This window comes from Chelonus insularis, unplaced genomic scaffold (assembly GCF_013357705.1).
Source record: "Chelonus insularis isolate UGA/USDA-ARS -01 unplaced genomic scaffold, ASM1335770v1 contig_351_pilon, whole genome shotgun sequence".
Classification (NCBI taxonomy): Eukaryota; Metazoa; Arthropoda; class Insecta; order Hymenoptera; family Braconidae; genus Chelonus; species Chelonus insularis.
In genome coordinates, this window is record NW_023276516.1 from 218,688 (window position 1) to 239,893 (window position 21,206).

A 21,206-nucleotide genomic window follows, 5' to 3' on the forward strand; every position below is an offset into this window, starting at 1 on the left:
CTTACAAGTTTTCACATTATTGTGTGAACAAAAAACTATTTTCATCGATTTTTTATAAGATTTTTTTATCAACAGATAATTAATTTTAATGTTTTTTATGTCTGTTGTAGTTTCAGCTTTAGATTAAGATGTTTAAAAATTATTTAAAGAACATAAATATTTTTTTGACTACTTTAAAATTACTGATATATAAAGTGAAAAAAATATATAATGTTCATTTTGTACAATAAAGAAAATTGTTGAATAGAATAGATTAAAATATTTTTTAACAGTCAAAATATTCTTCAATAAAATATTATCAGGATGTTTTAAACTAATTCACATAGAAAAAATAAGTAATTAACTTTTAATTTTTTATTTACAGAAATTTGTTTAACTGTCAAGGATATCCACGATTATAATCCATAGTTTTATCATAAATAAGTACAAAAGTGTATAAATGATTAATTAATTTTAATAATATTTTAAAACAATTCCAAAATAGTGATGATCTCAGCGCTAATTTGACTAATTAATTTTTTCATAAAGAAAAAATTTACGCATGTCATGGATCATTGTGATCTATAAATCTTCCTACTTGACTTGTGATTTTGATAATGATGATGATGATAATTTAATATTGATTTTTGTTTGATGATGAGTTTTGTATTTTTTGCACGATGATTTAGAGAGTCAACTGATTAATTGGATCGTTGGTGGTGGTGTTGGATTCAAGATTAATCGAAAATAATTGGAGAATCTATTTAAAATTAAGGTCTTTGCTTACAGATTTTAACAAATTCCAGAGGTTCAATTTTCTCAGTCAACATGCCAACACTTTAAGTTCAGGAGCACAACTCAAGATACCTAATGCCAACATGGCATGCAAAAGTGGCAGTCGTCCATTTATTTGTACCCAATGTGATAGAAGCTATAAGAGGAAGGATTCATTAATGCGCCATTTACGATGGGAATGTGGCAAGGAGCCATTATTTCAATGTCCATTCTGTCCTCAGAGATGCAAGAGGAAACCTCATTGGCTTCGACACATCAGGCGACAGCATTATGAAAAAATTGGAAACATGGAAAATTATTTGCTTGCTTATACGCCGATTATTGATAATAATTAATGCGTGCTTTTCATAGAATTTTTTTAATTCTAAATTATTTTTCTACGATTGAGCTTAAAGTTTTCAATTTTATTTAATTTTTCTACGTTTATAGATTTTACATATTTTTATGGGATAATTTTTAATTAATATTTATGTGTTTGATTCAAAATTAACCATAATTAGTTTCTTTTATATATTTTTATATAATTAAACGAGTGATCACTGAGATATTTTTATTTACTATTTATTTAATATACAAGTCCTGTGATAAATATGATTTAATTTATTTTTATTTATTCAATTAGAGAGTTTTTACATCAAGAATTCAATAATCAGGTTGATTTAAAAATACTGGTATGAATTTTATACAGATCAATGATTCAACGAAGAATCAGCAATAAATTGTGTTCAAATATATTTATTTTAGAACCCATCTAAAGCTATTTTTTATTTTTAGGTCAACGGGTGTGGATTCAAAGGCCAAGTATGCATAACAAGATCACGAAAACGAAGAATTAACTTCAAACAACTTGGAAAAGAGAAAAAAATATCTGGACGTACTTCAAAAAGACTTGACATCAAAAAGAAGGAAATTACAATCACATGATACTTGTAAAGAGTCTAGAGAATAACAAAATTTATCGACTTCATTCCATATTCCAAAATTTTATGAATTGGATTGAAATTAGGTTTACACATTATAAACATAAATTTAAAAGTCAACAATAAAATCAGTACCATTCCCAAATTTTAACCATATAGACTAATTTTAAGTTGAAAAATATGATCATTTATCATATTGAGAATTATTCTCAATTATCAAATTCGAATATTCTATTTGAAACAAAAATATTTGTCTCTTTTTCGGAAATTCGATCCAAATCTTTGTTCTATTTTAACTTATTTCTTGCCACTGTTTCTGGCATCCCTTAAATACAAACGAGTATCTTATATATTATTTATTAACTTATTTATTAGAAAAATGTATTGCTATCGCTCACTCTGAACAAAATTCTCAATGCATTGTTTATTCGTTTATTTATAATTAAGATTAAGACTATTCTTGATCATTTTCCTTCCTTTCTATCATCACTGAAGGATTGGCATGCGCACTAACTTTTCAAAAAAAAAATCTTGTATATAGATTCCCAATGAAAAAATTATTCTCATCGCTTTTTTTAGCGAAAGGAACAGATATTAAGACAGTCAACGATAATGATAAACTTAAATGTAATATTATATAGAAAAATCTAATAAGTCACATGAGCTCTGTTCCTTTCATAAGTACGTGATATTCGCTCTTTTTAAATCAGAAAACTGATAGCTAGATGCTTGGGGCTCAAGAGTAAGGATTCATTGATGCATCAATCTTCTATCAATAAATTTTTTTTACTTTCGACTTTCGAGATTGACCATTTTTTGATATCCATTATACTTACTAAACTCATTGAAAGTTTTATCATGTCTCGAAAGTCGAAATTTTTCAGGAATCTTCAAATAAACGTTTCAAGAACAGTTATTAAATTATAATGATCAAAAAAAGTTATTTTCTTAAATTTTTTCTGACAAATTTTCAAAAAAATTTCACGACAGAAAATGGTTTCATCTTCAATTCATTTACATTATTTCAAAACAAAAGTAAAATCTAACAATCAAAACGAAGAAAATGTTTATTTTTGTAATCACATAATATTGTAAAGACGAAAGTAACACATTTTCATTTCATACTTAAATACTTTTTTGATTCATTATCAACAAAATAGAACCAAGGATTTCCAATAACAAGTATAAAAAATCCCTTATAAATAATTACAGTAGAATAAATAATTAATTCTTGAACCCTGTGTTCCAGCTGAGGACCTAAGCATCACAGGACTCAAGTGGGCAGCAGCCTGGCAACGTTGGAGTGTTCCATCAATTATGTGGCGATCAGGTGGAGGTCTTGGCAAAGGTTTCAGTGGAAGTACAACCGGGAATCCAGAGGGATTCAATTGTCCAGCTTGTGGACGTGTCTATAAATTGAAGAGCAGCTTACGTAACCATCAAAAGTGGGAGTGTGGCAAGGAGCCACAGTTCCAATGTCCGCATTGTGTCTATCGTGCAAAGCAGAAGATGCATATTGCCCGTCATATGGAGCGAATGCACAAAGAGAAGATCTTCAAACAGGAGCTTGTCTAGAGCATAAGCCGGAGGACAAAGCCGGTGGCTGGTCTTCCGGTTCCTCGCAACACTCCGAGTCGTCATCATTGTGGAATCAAAACAAGAAAAGAAGAGGAGAAGGAGCAAAAATAAAGGGAAGTGATAGGTTTAAAAACAAACACATACAAGATAATTAAAATATCGAGAGAAACAAATCGTATTAAAGCGAGAAAGAAAATACGCAATTGATAAGCTTGCTGACTCGTCCTTCAAGATCGATATTAAAATATGAAAAAATGAGCCTGCGATATTTAGCATCAAACAAAATAAGGAGGATGAGAGCATGGCTAAAACAAAAGACGTCAAGTTAGTTTTTTTAATTAATAATTATAGTTAAATATTTCGATCGTCGATCGTAAGAGAAAATGATGAGGTCCAAGAGTGCGAGAGGTAAAACGTCGCTGGTGTACGACGCTGATTAGCAGGTCGTCTCGATTTTTTTATAGATATTAAACAATATACAACAAAACATTCGAGTCTTATTTCCGTTAATTTTAATTATTTCGCGAGATGTACCGTTTACAAATAAGAGACTAAACGAGTCTAGCTTTCATCTTGAAGCTACCTTATTAATTATTCTTTTCGAAACGTACTAAATAAGCTTTAAAAGAATTAGATAACTCAGATGCTGATCAGCACTGAAATAAAATTATATTATTTCTCAACTTTTTTTCTTCTTAAAGTGATATAAAGAGAATATAATACTAATTATTTGAATCAGAAAGTATTCGATATAATCGAGATAAATATTTTATTGAAATTGACGTGATACAGTAAGGATAAGATTTAAAAATACTCACGGCCTTAAAGGAGTTCTAAGAACTTTTGAGGCCGATTTTTAAAAAGGAGAAAAAAGTTGAGAAAATATTTAATACTAGTATATGACAAAGGGCAGCTTCAAGTGAGACCAAGACCGTCCGGAGCTCTTCCATAGCAACCATTCTGGTCACACTGGTTCCATATTTTAACGGATAGACCGTGCACGTGTAGCTTATTCGGGCTGTTTAAGAAGATCAAACAAGTTTCGAGTAAAGCTAAACTCAAGTCAAGTAAAAAATAATCGACCTGGTTTACAAAGTGATCAAAACTATCGTGATTGAAGCAGGTTTTCATGCTCACATAATAATACAGTCCATTCCGTCTTTCCATTGATTCATTTCACATCGCCATGTAATATTTCTTCCCATAAATATTCTTAGTCACATCAAAATAATTTATAAATATGATTTAACTTAAAATCCTCATTATAACAATAATATATTTCAAATAATGAGTTATAGAAAATATTTAAAAACCTGAAAAGTATAAAGAGTGAATAACAATTTTTTATTTTTACATAAATAACAATTTATTTTAGTTTAATCAACAGAGATCACTGTTTTAAATACTTTTAAAAATATTTTTCTACATAAATAAAAATACTCAACGACTATATCAATAATAGTAATAATATTTTTTTATACATTACCGAATATTTTCATATAATTTTCATATTTAAAATATATTATTTTTTACATGAGGAAAGTCTCAGATATTATTAACACAATGGTTAACACCTTGGAATGTATAATTCTTAAGGTTCACAACCACATAGACTGCCAGGACATAACCGCAGATTCCTACAATGCATTTATCTATATATTTATTATATATAAAAATATCTATATTATTATCTAGATAGTTTTTTAAGACTCCATTAGGATCTTACTGTGTCCAATCAATTCTTTTTATATTTTATTTTTTTTATACATGAATTTTCATTTTTAAAAATAATTATATATACATCGTATACGAGTATATAGGAATTTTCAATAAATACATACACTTTACCAGGTCGATCAGGTGATAAGAATTTATTTATGCCCGATTTCAAGAGTATTCGTTGCACAAACCGTAATCATACTCGTTCTTTTAATTGTAACATGAACAGATCAACTTTTTAGAATACTTTTGACTAGAAAGTACAATTTTTAATGATAGACTAACCGTTTTTAGGCCTTGATACAGTGATAAAAAATATTTTCAGTACCATCACATATTCAACATAAGACTGATAAATACACTTGTAGGTGAAATCATTTGTTACACTTGCAATAATGACTTTATTTAACACAAGAGTATTCTTTTAAGTACGTAGATTGTTGCAATTTAAGAAACGTACGTTTATATTCCTCACTAATTAATGTTATAATCAAACCTTAAGCCTCACAACTGAGACGTGACAAAGTATTATATCAAATAAACGTGAATTTTATCGTGTATAGTAGAAATATGTAGATCATAAGCGACAAGTGCAACGTCTAACTCTTGATTTATCTTGCCAAGGGCCCTCTGTGAGTTTAAAAAACATAAATAATTATTATTAAATAATATAAAATATTAATAAATAATTAACAGAATTTTTCTATTTCTATGCAGTTATAATAACCGCGTGACACGGTCATCCTTTTCCATACCGTAGACAATATTTATAAATCGAAAGAAATCGATAAATAGCATAACACATATACTCATAAACATAAGTGAGAGCGTTTAAACGCGACGATTATTTTATTATTTTTTTTTCTTTTCTCTTTCCATTATCTCGAATTTACAAAGTGTTTGTTACAGTACATGAAGAGCGATTTAAATTAAAAGTTAAGTGCTCTCGAATGTACAACAAAAAAAAAAAATTAACTTAACGAGAAAACGTAGCACAATTTGTGGCCTTGTCTAATCAATTATTTGGCATAAAAGTATTTTGTCAAATTGAAAACAATTCGTGATCTTATCAAAAGCTTTTTTAATTATATAATAAACACACATATGTGAATACTATATTTAGAAATTTACAGAGAAGAAAAAGTACAAGTTATAAAACAAAAACAAAAAAAAAATGTCACACATAAATTTTTTCTTCTCTGGTATATATTAAAAATATCTATGCAAAAGATGAATGACAAAAAATGATTTAAAAAATGTCTGGTTATTCTTTTGGAGAAATATTAAAGTAAAGTGAGATGGGACGAGATACAACTAGTTATTAAATAGTAATAAAAATGATAAACAATTCTAGATATAAGGAATGCTGAATAACTTTTAAAACTGATTGATTCGAAAAATAATAGATTTAGTGAAATGAAAAAAAAATGGTAATAATAGGTGATAGAAATTGACTCTGCATAGTTACTATTCAATTATACAAATAATTAACAATAAGTTTATATAAGATACTGCCTTACGAGGCCTTGATAAGTGACGACGATTTAACTATAAGTAATAAAAATACAAAAGTCTTAACGAATATCATGGAATAATTCAGGAAGCCATGAAATGCAAGTTATAAGTAATAAATAACTTTATAATCGTCGTGAAAATCTGGAGATTATTAGGTTTAGGTATTAAGGTCTAGATAGATATGTAAGATTTAAATATTCACTTTTATAAATGCGCCTTAGTTAATATTTTTAGTCTGTGCCGAACGGACGTGCGTGTGAGAGATGAGAATGATAAAGAGAATAGATTTTACAATTTACAAGTCTGCGGTACAATCAAATGTATCGCTCTCTTCTTTCTTCCGTCAATAGGTTCAAAAACCTAAAACACATTTTCAATAACTACACATAGTGCATTACCAGCCATCTCACTTGTACATTCATTCTCCGTTCATTTTTTATATTCAATTCTCTCTTCATATTTATCTCTCTCTCTACTCTACTCTACTCTACTCTATTCTACTCTCTTTTCTTTGCTGATTTCTTCTTTTATTGCTCGGTAGACATCACAGGTCTTTTTATTTACTGGTGTGCCAATTCTCCGTTTCACACATACGTTGGTATACTGAGGTTAGCAGATAATTGGTGGAAAAAATAATCGTTGAGCTAAAAAAAAATATATTATTTCGTACTAAAAAGTGATAAAGATAATTAATTACCAATTTTTCTAAGTGAATTATTAACTAATTTGGTGATAAATTGTGAGTTGAATTCTTCAAAGTGTACTATAAATTTAAAAAAAAATTATTTTTTTATATATATATATAAATATATATTTATATTTATTTCGGTTTAACAAATTAGGAAATAAATTAATCATTAATTGATCCCCCATTGGATATATTTTCCATGAAAATTTTTATTGGTGATAACAAGATATTTACATTTTTGAAAAATGTACATTCAAAAAGTTATTAAAAATTTATCATGGGAATTAATTTATGTATGTAAAATTAAAATTTTTAGATAGGTAATAAATTGTTTAGATAATTATTTATTAATTATTATATTTATTCAAAATTTTTTGTATAAGTATTTGATTAGATAATTGGAAAAAAATGAGAAAATTTTTTTAAATTAATTTTTATTAGCTCAAACGATTATTTTTTCTGATTACAATTATCGGAGTTTTCGGTACATTCTTAATCCACGTGATTTTTTTTGGACAAACGAATAGAACAAACTGTCTTTCACATTAGTTTACATCACTGCTAATGATTAAGATTTTAAAAATCGATTAAAAAGACAACGGGATGTTTAGTTCAATGGAAACGTTGGATTTTTGCCTAACTGTGAATATTTATATAATTGGGTTAAAACTGATATCATTATTAATAACTTTTTTAATTTCTAATTGGGATATATTGGATTATTAGATCGGCTTATATATTATATTATAATTAGTGATAGTCCGTGGTATCATTCAATTTTTTTTTAATTATTTGATTGTCTATTGATTGCTAGTAATTTTTATAATTAGATTGATTAATTAATTTCAATAAAATATTTTGTTTTTATATTTATGACGAATCTGACGTCAAAATGCGTACATTCTCGCTTGATCCTGATGTGAGGATAACGATTGAATAAAGAAAAACGATCATTTTTGTTCTCCTCTTTTGTGGATACGGTCGACATAAAATTATTATCTAAATGTGCCTTTTTAAATATTTAGTGATTAAAATAATAATTGGAAATTAGTCAGTACAAGTTAAAATCACGGTATCGCCAGTATCAAAGTAACATTGATTCAAATGATCAATTATAAAAGTGAGAAAAGACGCGATTTTTAAGATCAAAGTGTTCAAAAAAAAAAAATGTTAATGAAAATTATTCGATTATTGTATACGGTGTATATTATGAATATAGTATAGCCGTATTAACTAATTAATTAATTATTATATTAAAATTTGATTCGTCGTAGCTTAATATTATGCCTTTTGGTGGTGATATAAAATATTCACAATGGCTTTTATTTTTTGCGCGTATATTATCGGGCTCTTTTTCAATTATGTATATTTAATATTAGGCATTAAAATTATTTCTTATTATTTCTTTTTTTATTACGACGGGTCGTCTCATATTATAATTATTGAACGTTGATAACAAACCCCAATTCTATCATTTTTGAATATTTTATTGTTTTTAAGGTGTCGGTTAACGATTATTTGAAAGATTCTAACCGAACTGAAATGAGAAAGAAATGGAAAATATTTAAATAATAACATGAGGCGGAACGCGATAAAAAAAATCTATTTTATCTTTATCTATCTTTTTGGATTTTGAATATGATAGCGGCGGAATGCGGAGATCTATGATATTTTTTCTATCCTGTTTTCTTTTATTAAGTCTAGGACGTTCGTATGAGAGCCAAGTCTTTCAAAACTGCAATTGTTTATTTTTTTTAATTTTTTCTTTCTAATACGAGATATAATTTTTATAATTAATTATGTAGTAAAACTTGATTGTGTTTCTTTACGACACAACGCTACATCGTGATATTTAGACGCTAAATTTTTTTTTCATAATCAATTTAAAAATTTTATTAAGATGAGACGACTAAAAATTTAGAGGAAAAAAAAAAGGACATTAACTAAATTGATGATGAGATTTGAGATTTATATTAGGAAGGCTCACGAACATGAAAATAATAACATTCATGCCATCCAGGTATTTTGAAAAAATACAGTGCTTTATTTTTTTGTATATGATATATATCTCTATTGATATAATAATTGTGAAACAAATTTTAATAAAAAATTTTTGAGCGTACAAAAAAAAATCTCAGTCCAACGTGAAAGTAAGAGAATAAATGAATTGGTTTTGATGAAGTTGGAATCGAGCGATTATAAGTTGTATGACATGGTGTGATAATTATATCAGAAGTAAGGGATGTTTGATAAGTGAACGTTAAGACAAAAATTTATTGCATTTTACATTAGATATATTATGATTAGATAAAAGTCTTTTTGTATTTTTCGGCCAGGCTGCGAGCAGTGTGAGCCTTTTGTTAAAAAATGAATGGTATTTTTAGTAAGATGTAAACAAAATTTGTAAAATGATATGAGAGTGACCAAAATAGGTGAGATATTTAATTGGAAAATGGGCGATTCATGATAAGAAAAGAATGGCAGGCGAAAAGATTCTGTGAAATTTAGAAAGCTCTATATAAATTATTGTAAAAAAATTTATTAAAACAGCAGGAAACAGGAAAACAAACAAGTTATTTAACAAAAGTTATGAGAAAAATCATAAAAGCATAATTATTAGTAATTATAATATTTCCGCATACGCCACGTTGATTATATTTTTTAATTTAATTCAAAAAAACACTTTATATTTCTGTTTTAATTCATAACTAAATGTATTCAGATTTTAAATATTTTCAAGATGAAAAGAGAAATGCAATATTAACAAAAAAAAATCATTGCGTCACGTGTCCGAAGAGAGAGTTACACTATATACACTATATCATAAATAAAACAAACCCTAGAGTTAAAATAGTCTAGATATTTTTGCGTGAGGAAAAAAACAAGGTATAAAAAAAATAGGCAGTTAGGTATTGATACAACTTATCCAAGAGAAAAAATTTTAATTAAAAAGAAATATTATATTGTGAAACACTGAAATATGGTAAAAACTATGGAATGATGATACTATGATGTAGGTTGAAAACCGAGAGAGCCTTGTGTTAAGTGCCTTGAAGATTTAGAATTTAGGCTAGAGAACAACTGAAAAAAGAGGCGCTGGGTGCATCCAGCTGTGAACGGATTTCTTAAGGTATTATACTCACTAGGTATCATAAAAAAGTATTGAAAGAAGCAAACTAACAGTTTCCAATATTAAGATATTTTATAAACTGTCAACAAATTGTTAAAACAAAAAACAAAAATAATCGATGCTTCATTTGTTAATTTAAAACTACGCAAAATTTATGTTAAGTGTGTGCAATTTAAAAATTCGTTTGTCATTGTTCTCTTGATTACTCTACTACAGTAATCAATTTTTTATAGAATAAATCTCAATGCGATACCGGTAGATCCGGACTGATCGCAAGCAGCGATAGATGCCGAGCAGGTTTTCGGTTATTCGCTCGTTCGGCTGTGCCATTTTCTTGAATTGAAAATAACAAAAATTCTTTAAAATTAATCCTATTTATTCGTAGTTTTAAATTTTATTTTCAACATTTGCATCATCGATTATTTATAGCAAGCAAAATTTTTTTCCAAGAGTGATACCGAATTGTAAAAATCAATCCAACGTTGTAATGTATGACTGATAACTGTTATTCGAGAAAATCATTGCTTCTAATGAACATTATGAACATCTAGTGCACATTCAAGACCAGTGATATTTTTTGTTAGGAATTATTTATTTATGCTGAATGAAGAAACGTAATCTCGCTATACTGCCAATGTCAATTCTCGAAGATTTTTCCTCACTTATATTTTTTCACAGCATTTCTTTGTAATTATAATAATAGTTTTAAAAATGAGATTCATTACTTTTTCATTTTATTATTACTCTACACTGTCGCAATGTGTCATCAGTTTATTTATTGTTATTCTTTTACACATCTCTTGTTTATTATCTTTTTCTTCTCTTTATATATTTTACTACTTTTGTTTAACTATCAGTACAATTTTAATTAGTATGTAAACGCTCGACAATCGAGTGATATATAGGAATTAGAGCATAAAAATTGTCGTTAAAATAATTATTAATATCAAATGTAAACTATCATCATAATATATTCAAATGTGTGATCCTAACGACATTTTTTGATGCTCCACTGTAAGCACGATACTCCTAGTACAAGAAACAGTTTATTTGATTAAAAAAAAACAAACAAAAACAAAAAATACGGAAATTGAACTGAAACTTCCGCTCAGCGCCTCAAAAAAATAAATTATATAATATGTAAAAAAAAAGGAAAGAAAAAAACAAAAAAATATTAAGAAGAGTAACTCATAATCATAATACTTTCGCCATGTATTTGCCAACGAACGATTTATTATTTTTTGTCTCCATTTTATGATTAATATTATTTAGAAAACCATTATTAACGACTATGATATAATATTGATAATCTTTCTAGATAATTTTTTTTGCTTTTTGCGAAAAGACACAAATACACAAACATAAACACGTACATATTAAACATATTGTATTTTATTACTCGATGAGATAAAAACATGTACACTAATGTACGGCTTTAAATAATGTATTGGCTTCGTTATATTCAAAAACAGTCGCTTGCTTCAATTTTTGTAATTGTTTAATACATTTTTTTAAAGAGTCTCTTCAATCATATGTATACATATACATATATTATATATATATAATATTTATTTGGCAACATATCGTCTCAATTACTGTTTCAAACATTCCAAAATGAAATCAAGAACATAGTGCTTTGATCATTTATTCCTCTTTTTATTTGTCAATTTGTAGAAGGTCTTGTATTCAAATTAGAGCAAAATAAAGTCTAGAAAGACAAAACGTCCTTCTATGCATTCATTGTTTGCCAGTATCATATAAAAAAAAACTTTTTTCAGGTTTTCATTCATTGTGATGCATTCAATAGCCAAGAGAATTAGTAAAAAAAAGGGTAAAAATGAGTTCACTCTTCCGCATACTAACTAATTATTTTTTTTTCAGGTCATCGAAGAAGAATTAAATTGGATGTTTGGCAAAAATCCAGAAAACTAGTCAACAAGATGTTTCAAGAAACACAAAAAGAAGAACTTTGTAACGAAGAGAACTTTCTTATTGTAAAAATAAAAATTATTATCAAAAATTTGTGATTTTTTTTTTTCTAAACTTATGCTTCAATTGGTTTATAAAAATACTCATCCTTATTATCATTACTAAAAAGAACTTTTTGTCTTTTTTACAGGTCATTGTTTACTCCAAGGTTATGAAAAATAATTATCTTAAGCTTTCATAGATGTATAAAATGGTAATAAAGAGAAGATAAGTTAAGAGGTAACAGCAACAAAATATAATCATCTCATAATCATACCTCAAATAGCATCCTCAACATTCACCCTTCATCTGCTCGTTGTTGTAGCTTTAAACTTGATTGTTTGGCATGGCCCGCGCCGTCGAAATCTTGAGTTTAAGGTCAATGACCTCCTAGAGCATCCTTATATGGGAAAGAATTATTAGAACTTTACTAACGCTATTATTCTGACTTTTTTCTCTTTCAGGCTTCTTCGTTAGTTTGGGCTGGAGTTCGGAGGGAAATCGACGAAGTGGACGTAACAATGCCAGTTCAAGCAGCCAAGTACCTGCACCATTGGCACCTCAAAGACGAGCACGTCTTCATTGTCCAGCTCGTCATGTTGGTCGCAACAACAATCGGCCTCTGACCATCTCTGCTCATGATCGACGACACGATTGCACACGTTGTGGCAAGTCTTACAAGAATGCTTACATCCTGAAACGTCACATACTCTACGAATGTGGTAAAGCGCCTTCTTTTAGTTGTCCTCATTGCGCCTTCAGCTCCAAGTATGAGAGGAATCTTAAGGCCCATATCAACCATCGTCATGTCTTAGCTAAACCTCAATCAACTCCTGTTAATCAACAGGCCTGAAATCATTATTAAATTTTTCTGATTCTTTTAAAGATTCAGAGTACTGTCTGTTGACAGTTTATTGTCAATATAGATACCAGGTGCCAAAGAAAGCTTCCCAATCTTATTCCAAGTCTAAATTCGTACTTTTTTCCAATTTTCTTATTTTTTTTTTTAATGAATTTATACTTTTTTCCAATTTTCTTTTACTGATATAAAAAAGTTCTCATTTTCATTAATAGCATTTTAAAAGATCCTTATCATCTTTTAACAATTAATTTAATTTGTAAATACTGAATTACAAAGTTTTGCTATCAATTATTTGTTATTTTCATCATAAAGAAATTTACAATACACTTTTTGTAAGAGAATAATGTTAGATAGCCTTTTATCGTAAAGACTATCAATAGAATGCGACTGACATGGATTATTGAATATGAAAACGAGAATGCTTTTATTGACACGTGATAGTACCTATACTCGATACAAAATATTTCATATGAGTCAAAAAAAAAAGAGTAAGCGACTCCATGACAATATTTTATCACGAAAACACCAAAGATACCAAAGCTGGAGAATTCATGACTTTTTTTTAAAATATATATATATCATAAAGCAATGTTTAATTAATATACTTGGATAACTTTTTGATGGACATATGAATCCAGTAGTTTTTAAAACGCATATATACTTGCGTTTTCATCAATTTATTGCAGTGCAACATAGCTTTCACTCATTAGAGTGAATTTTTTGTGAGAATATTTAGTAGAAAGAGAATAATAATAATATTTAAAAATATAAATGAGAAATATTTAGAGATTAGAGGTTGTTGGGTGCCATATAATATAATAGAGCCATTATTATCGATCAAAAACAAAAATCAAGAAAAAAAGTTGTAGTTTTAAGAAAATTTACATTGTTGAATATTAAACGATATCAAAAGTTTCCAAAAATCAACGAGAATATTAAGAAATTTTTTTTTCATTAAAAGTATTCATAATTACATACAAGAGATAACAACATGTAATAATTTATAGAATTCAAAATGGAATTATTATGAGAGAAAATTTTTTTGTAAAGATTTAAGATGAGGAAACTTCTCGATATCTATATTATTGCTAACGCCCAATTATTTTTATACAAATTATGAAGGACCACTCGAGTTAAAAAAAAAAAAGTCCTTCGGAGCGAAATATAAAATCCAGTCATTTTGAAGTACTATTTATCAAAATGGCGATTAATTGACCAGGAAAAAATTTCTGATTAAGGCCGAAATTAGCGGCATTTTATAGTGTTAAAAAACGAATGTTTACGCATTTCAAATAATCTTGCTAAGTGTTTTAAGTGAAATCAAATTTTCTGAAGCAACGAAAAATATAGATCTTATTAACTTATAAGAAAATCTCATTATTAAGTAGCAAAGCTAGTTTGTCAATACAATTTTAATAGTTACTGGAAAATTACTAGTCAAAAGTGATACAATTTAGAATTTTTAGTTTTTTTTGTCGTCATGACAGGTTTAAAGTGTTCTAAATGATGAAAATATTCATGAGAATTTTTCAAAATGAAAGCAAATATCTTGCCAAATATAACTTCCCTATAATATTAACCATCAAGTCGAAGAGACTTTTGCAATAAAAAAATTTAATTCTTTACTAACTTTTATTTATCTGTACTATTTAAATATATTATTATTATTATTATAGTGATTTTATTAATCATTTTCCTAGCCTGAATTACAAACTGATAATAAATGAAATACTTTATTTCATTATTAATTTTTTATAAAAATATTATCTGCATTTTAGAATTTCATCAATAGAATGAAACTTCTAGCTTTTATTTTACAGAAAATAGTGAGTTTTATTGATATGAAAATTAGTAAAAAATTAAATACATCCACTAATTCTTCATACTAATAAATACTATAAAATAATAATTATATTAACACTACTTTCTCTTCGATATAGAAGACCAAAGAAATTTTCAATCTAGTCGAATCTTCATCATTTGTAAGATTCGAATCGTATATCCAAAGAATCTTTGAATCTTTATCTCATATTTACATTTATACGCTATAAAAATTAGACAAAAAACCTTTATCTTTCATCTCTACTTCTTCTTTAGATATATATAAATATATAAAACATAAGAAAAATTCTACATATTTACCTAAAAATTAATCTTAATCTTCGTTTACTTGTGACTATGTCTACTATATATCTCGTCTCACTAAAAAAAACCAAAATTATCCAAAAATAGTTATTCATACTTTAGTATTACATTTCACTAATGCTCTCTTCCTTGTCTTTTATGCTGCTATGTGCCAAAAAAAACGAGTTACTTGATAGAAGAGTACCCGTATTACAACTGAGTCGATATCATTCGTATGTTCAACAATTAATAATATTTTAATGAGTATGAATTTATCAGACACTTTCCTTTCTTTTCATTTTGACTTATAATTGACAATTTTCTTTCCCCATGTCGACTCAATGTAGTACGAAAACGTCTATGAACGTGTCTTCCAAGTTACTGAAAAATAATAAACAATAAGAGAGTAACGAAAATGATAGAAATGTTTATAAAAAATCAGACAAACAATCAAACGCGTATAATTTATCCATATTCACTTGCAGAGAATCAAGAAAAATATGCATAATAAGATACAATATGCTTAAAAAAATAAAATGATTAATAAGCAGCACAAGACTGATTAAAAAAATATAAAAAATACATAAGAAGTGAGACGTATTAAATGTTGTAAACATAATCTGTATAACAAAAGTAACATATTTTCTCGGTTTGCTGTTAACAATGTCACCAATGCAAGCAAATGTGTTAATTCGTTAATTTTGTGCCAATTTAAAAATTAAAATAACTATGAAAAATATAAAGAAATAATGGAATAAATAGCAAATATATCTAAATAAAATGAAGAAATAAAAATGATTTGAAATAATATGTCAGCTATGCAATACTCGAGTCATCGTGTCAGCCTTCTTGATCTCGACACGAGATGCCTACATAGGTTTATTTTAAAGCCACATATATACAAATATGTACACAGAGAACAGAAAAATATATTATTAAAAAAAATATATTATGAATATTATTCGCATATTTATGAAATATGTATATAATGTATACGTTTGATTTTATGGTGACAAAAAAAAAGAAAAATACTTAGTCTTTAAGGTGATCCAGATAATAATTAGCATGTAAGTGTTCTTGAATTTTTTGAGAAAATATTCCTGTGGAACTTTGGTAATAAATAAAAACAGTTACTTGTCAAATTGTATTTAAAATAATGAATTTGGAAGTCGAGCGTATACACTTGTTCTTCATAATAACATAATAAATATATATGCAAATCAGTTTATTGAAAAATGAAGATAAAGTGAATTAATTAATTGATGAATTAGATTCATAATCAATTAATGAACCACAACAATTGTAATTAAAATTACATATGCAACCAATTATTATATAATAGTTTATGATTAAGCCATTTATTTTTTCGCCAAACATTTACGATTGTGAATATAATTGTAGTGAGAATTATGTTATCAAGGAGATATAAGAAATAAAAAAGTGAATTTGAATGATTAGAAAACTTCCAAGTTGCAATAAAATTTTTTGCAACTTTTTATCCTTCACCAACATCCAGTTTGTGTTTGTGCATCTAACAATTAAATTATAGATATAACATCTTAATATTAACTGTAGGTTTTTATTCAATTTATTCTTATATTAAAATGTTTTTTTGTTTCAGATCGTTTGGTCTGCCACTGCGGAAGACGTTTTAAGTATCTCTTCACACTGAACTGTCATCAACGAAATGAATGTGGGAAAAAGTTTATTTGTAATTCTTGTGGTTATCATACACAGAAAGCTAGCACGTGGTTACATCATGTACGGTCTAACTGTTCTCTTCCAATGAATTATCGTCCACGTTACAGTTATCGTTAATAATACCTATCACAATATATTTTTCAACGGCTCTTCCTACTTTTTAAGTTTCCAATCAGTTCTTAATATGATTACATTGCTTATCTTTAAATATATACACAAGATCCATTGTTCTTTATTTTACGAATATTCACTCATTGAATATATGATGTTAATTACAAATAGGTAAATAAGTTCAAGCCTTATCAAATTATTATGTGTGAAATTTTTTAAAGTGAATACTCAAATATGACTCGAATAAAAGTTTTAATTACTACATACAAGATATCTGAAGAATGCAAAAATTAAAGAAAAATATGTATCTTTTCATCCAAAAAGTTACTGTAAAAAATGTGAATAATGAATTTAACACTAAAGTAAGATTGTTCTTCAGTCAATAATAATATGTGAAACATCAACTCTTAATTGAGACTTTTAGAATAAAAAATTTTCTAATAAAAAAAGATATGTTGAAAGAAATCATCTGATTTTGCTTATAATAGTATCATAATATAATCTTTAAGCTGACTTCGAATGTCTTGGATTGTATTGGAATGTATTGGCTCTGACCCACATTCACATTTAGGTCATTTACGAATCAGCTGTAGCTTGCCACCCTTTTCATATCAAATTGCACTGAGAGAAATGTATAAGAAATTAACACAGGATTGTAAATTCAACTATGGGACTCAACTATTATTTTTTAGAATGTGATCATGCTCAACTGCCTGATTAACTTACAAGGGAGTTTTTAAATAAAAGAAGCTAATATTGATATAATTTAGTATGCTAATCAATAAAAAATTCCATTTTAGATGTTTCACATTTACTTTTAATTATATATGTCATTTGATTTTGCATGATTTAATGAATATAAATTTTCTTACAGCTTTTTACATTTTACAATGACGAGGAAATTGATATGAATAATCAGATCAATTACTAAAACAAATATTTTTTTTCAGGGATAAACGAAGATACTGTGGGCCAGAAGGAATTTAAGAAGCCTCTGAAGCGTACCTCAAGAGGTTGGGCACGACCAAGAAAATTCCCATGCAGTATGTGTGGTAAAGCGTACTCGAGAAGAGACACTCTTAAAAGACATCTTCAACTTGAATGTGGAAGACTTCGACCGTTTACATGCGATTATTGTGGAAATAAATTTAAACACAAGCATCATATGACGAAACATGTGTCTTCGATACATCACATTGTTTTATAATTTTGTTTAACACATTAATTAATTGACTAATGGCATTTTATTAATATTAATGTAAAAAAACACTCGACTTAAATATGAATGAACGCTTCGAATCGGTAGAAATTTTTTACATTTATTTATTTTTTTTATATTTAGCTCGAACAAGAAGGGCTTTTCATTGCATCTATTAGTATTTCTGTGCATAATGTGTGAATAAATTGTTATGAATAAATTCTGATGGTAATCAATTTTTGAAACTAATATTTTTTTAATATACAAGTATATTATTTTTTATATAAAGATAATTATCTTTGATAAATGTTGCTTCTTTTCTTCATACTAACATAAATTATTTTTTTTTTTCAGTTGCCAACGTCGATCCACTTAATATTTGGGTAAGCCCCAATGAAGATGTTCCTCATGATCCAAAACGGCCATACATTTGTAATTTGTGTGGCAAAACTTATATGTGGAAAGTTTCTCTAGGAAGACATCTTCGTGAAGAATGTGGCAAACTTCCTCAGAATAATTGTGCATACTGCGGTAAAAAATTTAAGCAAAGAAGTAGCTATCTACGACATTTACGAAATCAGCATTCTCAACATTATCCAAATGAAAATCCAAATAAATATGAAGATGAAACGTATCGTGATATACAGGAATTTATATGAATTATTGATTAATCAATCAAATTATTAAATTCAATGTAATTTATTTGGAATTGAAACTCATTTGCATCATTAAAAATTAAATATTCATCCATTTGGAAATTGTGGAAATTCTACTACTGAAGATGTAAGAAGAACTTATCAATATGATTATGAAGATATTTCACCAATGATAATGAAGGATTTATTGTTTTCTTAACAATATTATACAGAATTTGATTAAAAATTAAATAATAATCGATGATAATTTTTTGCTATTACTTCTTTTGTGCTTACAATAATTTTTCTCCATTTTTTCCATAGCTGTTATTTACTCCAATATTTAGTCTTAAAAGCGTCTTATTTTTTTTGTGCCGCAATATGATTTTAAGAGCTAACATTCGTTTTGTATAATCATTAAATTTAACACTTGTGTATCATATGTTGAAAATGGTCTTGACGATATTTGAATCGACAGTGAAGATTTATATTAGAGATCTGAAGAATTTGTTAACCACAGGTAATTTATTGATGTCTTGACCTTGTCATGTGTATCTTATAAAACTTATTTTTATTTTTTCACTGATGATAAAGAAACTTTAAATGCCTAGAGAAATTTTTATTACAATTATAATTAATTTTCAAGCATGGTTACAGTTTATTCTTCAAGCCAGTTAATTATTTTTTTTATTTTGTCTGAAAAAAATAGTCTATTTATAAATGTTATTGAATTTCAAAAGCATTTTGTACAAAATTACATTATGCTTTCTAGACAGTAAACAATAATTGTAATATTTTTACTTTTATCCCTACACTTATTTTTTAAAAATTTAACACAAATTATAATCAAAAATATGTTTAAATTGTAATTATCAAGTTCTTTTTTTTTTAAATAACACAATAATTTAATAGAAAAAAATTGAAATTTGAATACCCGTACATTTTTGATTAATATTGTTCTATGGTTTGGTTTCAGAGGGTAACGTCGATACCAAATCAAAAAATTTGCGAGCGAAGTACTTATGGAGACCATTCCCATGCCATACCTGTGGAAAATCTTACACCCGAAAAGATACCCTTCGTCGTCATCTACGTTATGAATGTGGAAAAAATCCTCAATACATTTGCTACGTATGCAAGAAAGGCTTCAAGCAGAAATCCAATTTTCAACGCCATAACTTGAATGTTCATGGATTTAGATTATAGTAGATATTTAATAGTACATTTCGTATCAACTCTTAAACTGAATTAGTAAAAATTACTGTGAATCAGTGATTATTCACTGATTCGTTTAAGAGAGAAGGAAGTAAAATATAGTATTTCTTCCGCGATTAAAATTCTGTCCCGAGTCAAAAGCGAGGGATGAAATCTTACGGATAGAAGTGCTATATGTTTATTCTTTTGCTGCGAATAGTTTTTTTTGTCATATTATCACGAAAATTTCGATTTTATTTTCAGTTTTGAGGTCAGTAAAGTGAAACGTTCGGCCTTTTAGAAAAGGATAACATGTATGTAGAAATACATGAGTACAGTCCAATTTTGTCATTCTATGCAAGGAAGAAACGTCGGATTTTACTCCCTCTCCGTGAGGAGTAAAATCGAAGTTAATTTTGGGGATATGACAAAAGTATTTTTTTACATATTGATAGTCTAGAGAGAAGAATGAAGACTTTTTCATCGAATTTATATCTTTAAGCAAAATAAAAAAAAACAAAAAAAAAGGTTTTAAGAAAAAAATATCTTCAATAATTCTTAATGGTTTACATACTTTTTTCTACTATTAATTTTATGAGTTCATGGGATATGAATACAACTGTTTGACACTTCAATAAATACTCATTATTATCAGAAAAATCATATTTTTATTGAATTTTACATTTTATCAATTCACGTTCATTCTGTACATATTTTATTTTTGTTGGATATGCATTCGTTATGTATTATAAATATATATTTATCTAGTCACTGAAGATCAACTTGAAGATCATCACTTGAAGATCACGATCACATTTTGTAGCAGTAAGAAAAAACATCTTTTGAAGATTTGATGACTACAATCTGTAATCGAAGCTATTTCTCGTGTTTCCAGGAAATCAATCGAGAATGGTACGGTATCCAATTGGTAATGTTCAGTGTGGTACGTTCAACGTGCAGAAACCTTTTCCCTGTTACAAGTGTGGTAGAGCATATCGGAATAAAGGTAGTCTCAAACGACATCTCCATGACGAATGTGGGAAAGATCCTCAATACATCTGTTGCATCTGTGAAAAAGGATTTAAACAG

At 27.5% G+C, this 21,206-nt stretch overlaps 2 protein-coding genes across 16 annotated transcripts in view; both read left to right on the top strand.

The window, feature by feature from the left end:
* The window catches only part of LOC118066622 (longitudinals lacking protein, isoforms A/B/D/L), a 92,017-nt gene that overhangs the window by 58,547 nt on the left and 12,264 nt on the right, over positions 1–21,206 (top strand). Inside the window, exons 7-8 of one of the 15 annotated variants that reach the window (XM_035082761.1) lie at positions 12,757–13,014; positions 16,900–17,191. The exons of 10 other annotated variants lie outside the window; for them this stretch is intronic. In XM_035082761.1, the coding sequence (XP_034938652.1) occupies positions 12,757–13,014; positions 16,900–17,096 (455 nt within the window). In that variant the 3' untranslated portion in view covers positions 17,097–17,191. Of the gene's footprint in view, positions 1–768; positions 1,125–2,943; positions 4,498–12,756; positions 13,015–16,899; positions 17,192–18,040; positions 18,321–18,642; positions 18,963–21,206 lie in introns of those variants that run through there. 4 more of the 15 variants (XM_035082779.1, XM_035082789.1, XM_035082775.1 and 1 more) reach the window with 4 other exon arrangements.
* LOC118066628 (zinc finger protein 596-like) lies at positions 18,977–20,996 on the top strand. Its single transcript, XM_035082810.1, has 3 exons — positions 18,977–19,443; positions 19,900–20,128; positions 20,382–20,996. Exons 1-3 carry the CDS (start codon positions 19,365–19,367, stop codon positions 20,416–20,418), a joined length of 345 nt encoding a protein of 114 aa, XP_034938701.1. The 5' UTR covers positions 18,977–19,364; the 3' UTR covers positions 20,419–20,996.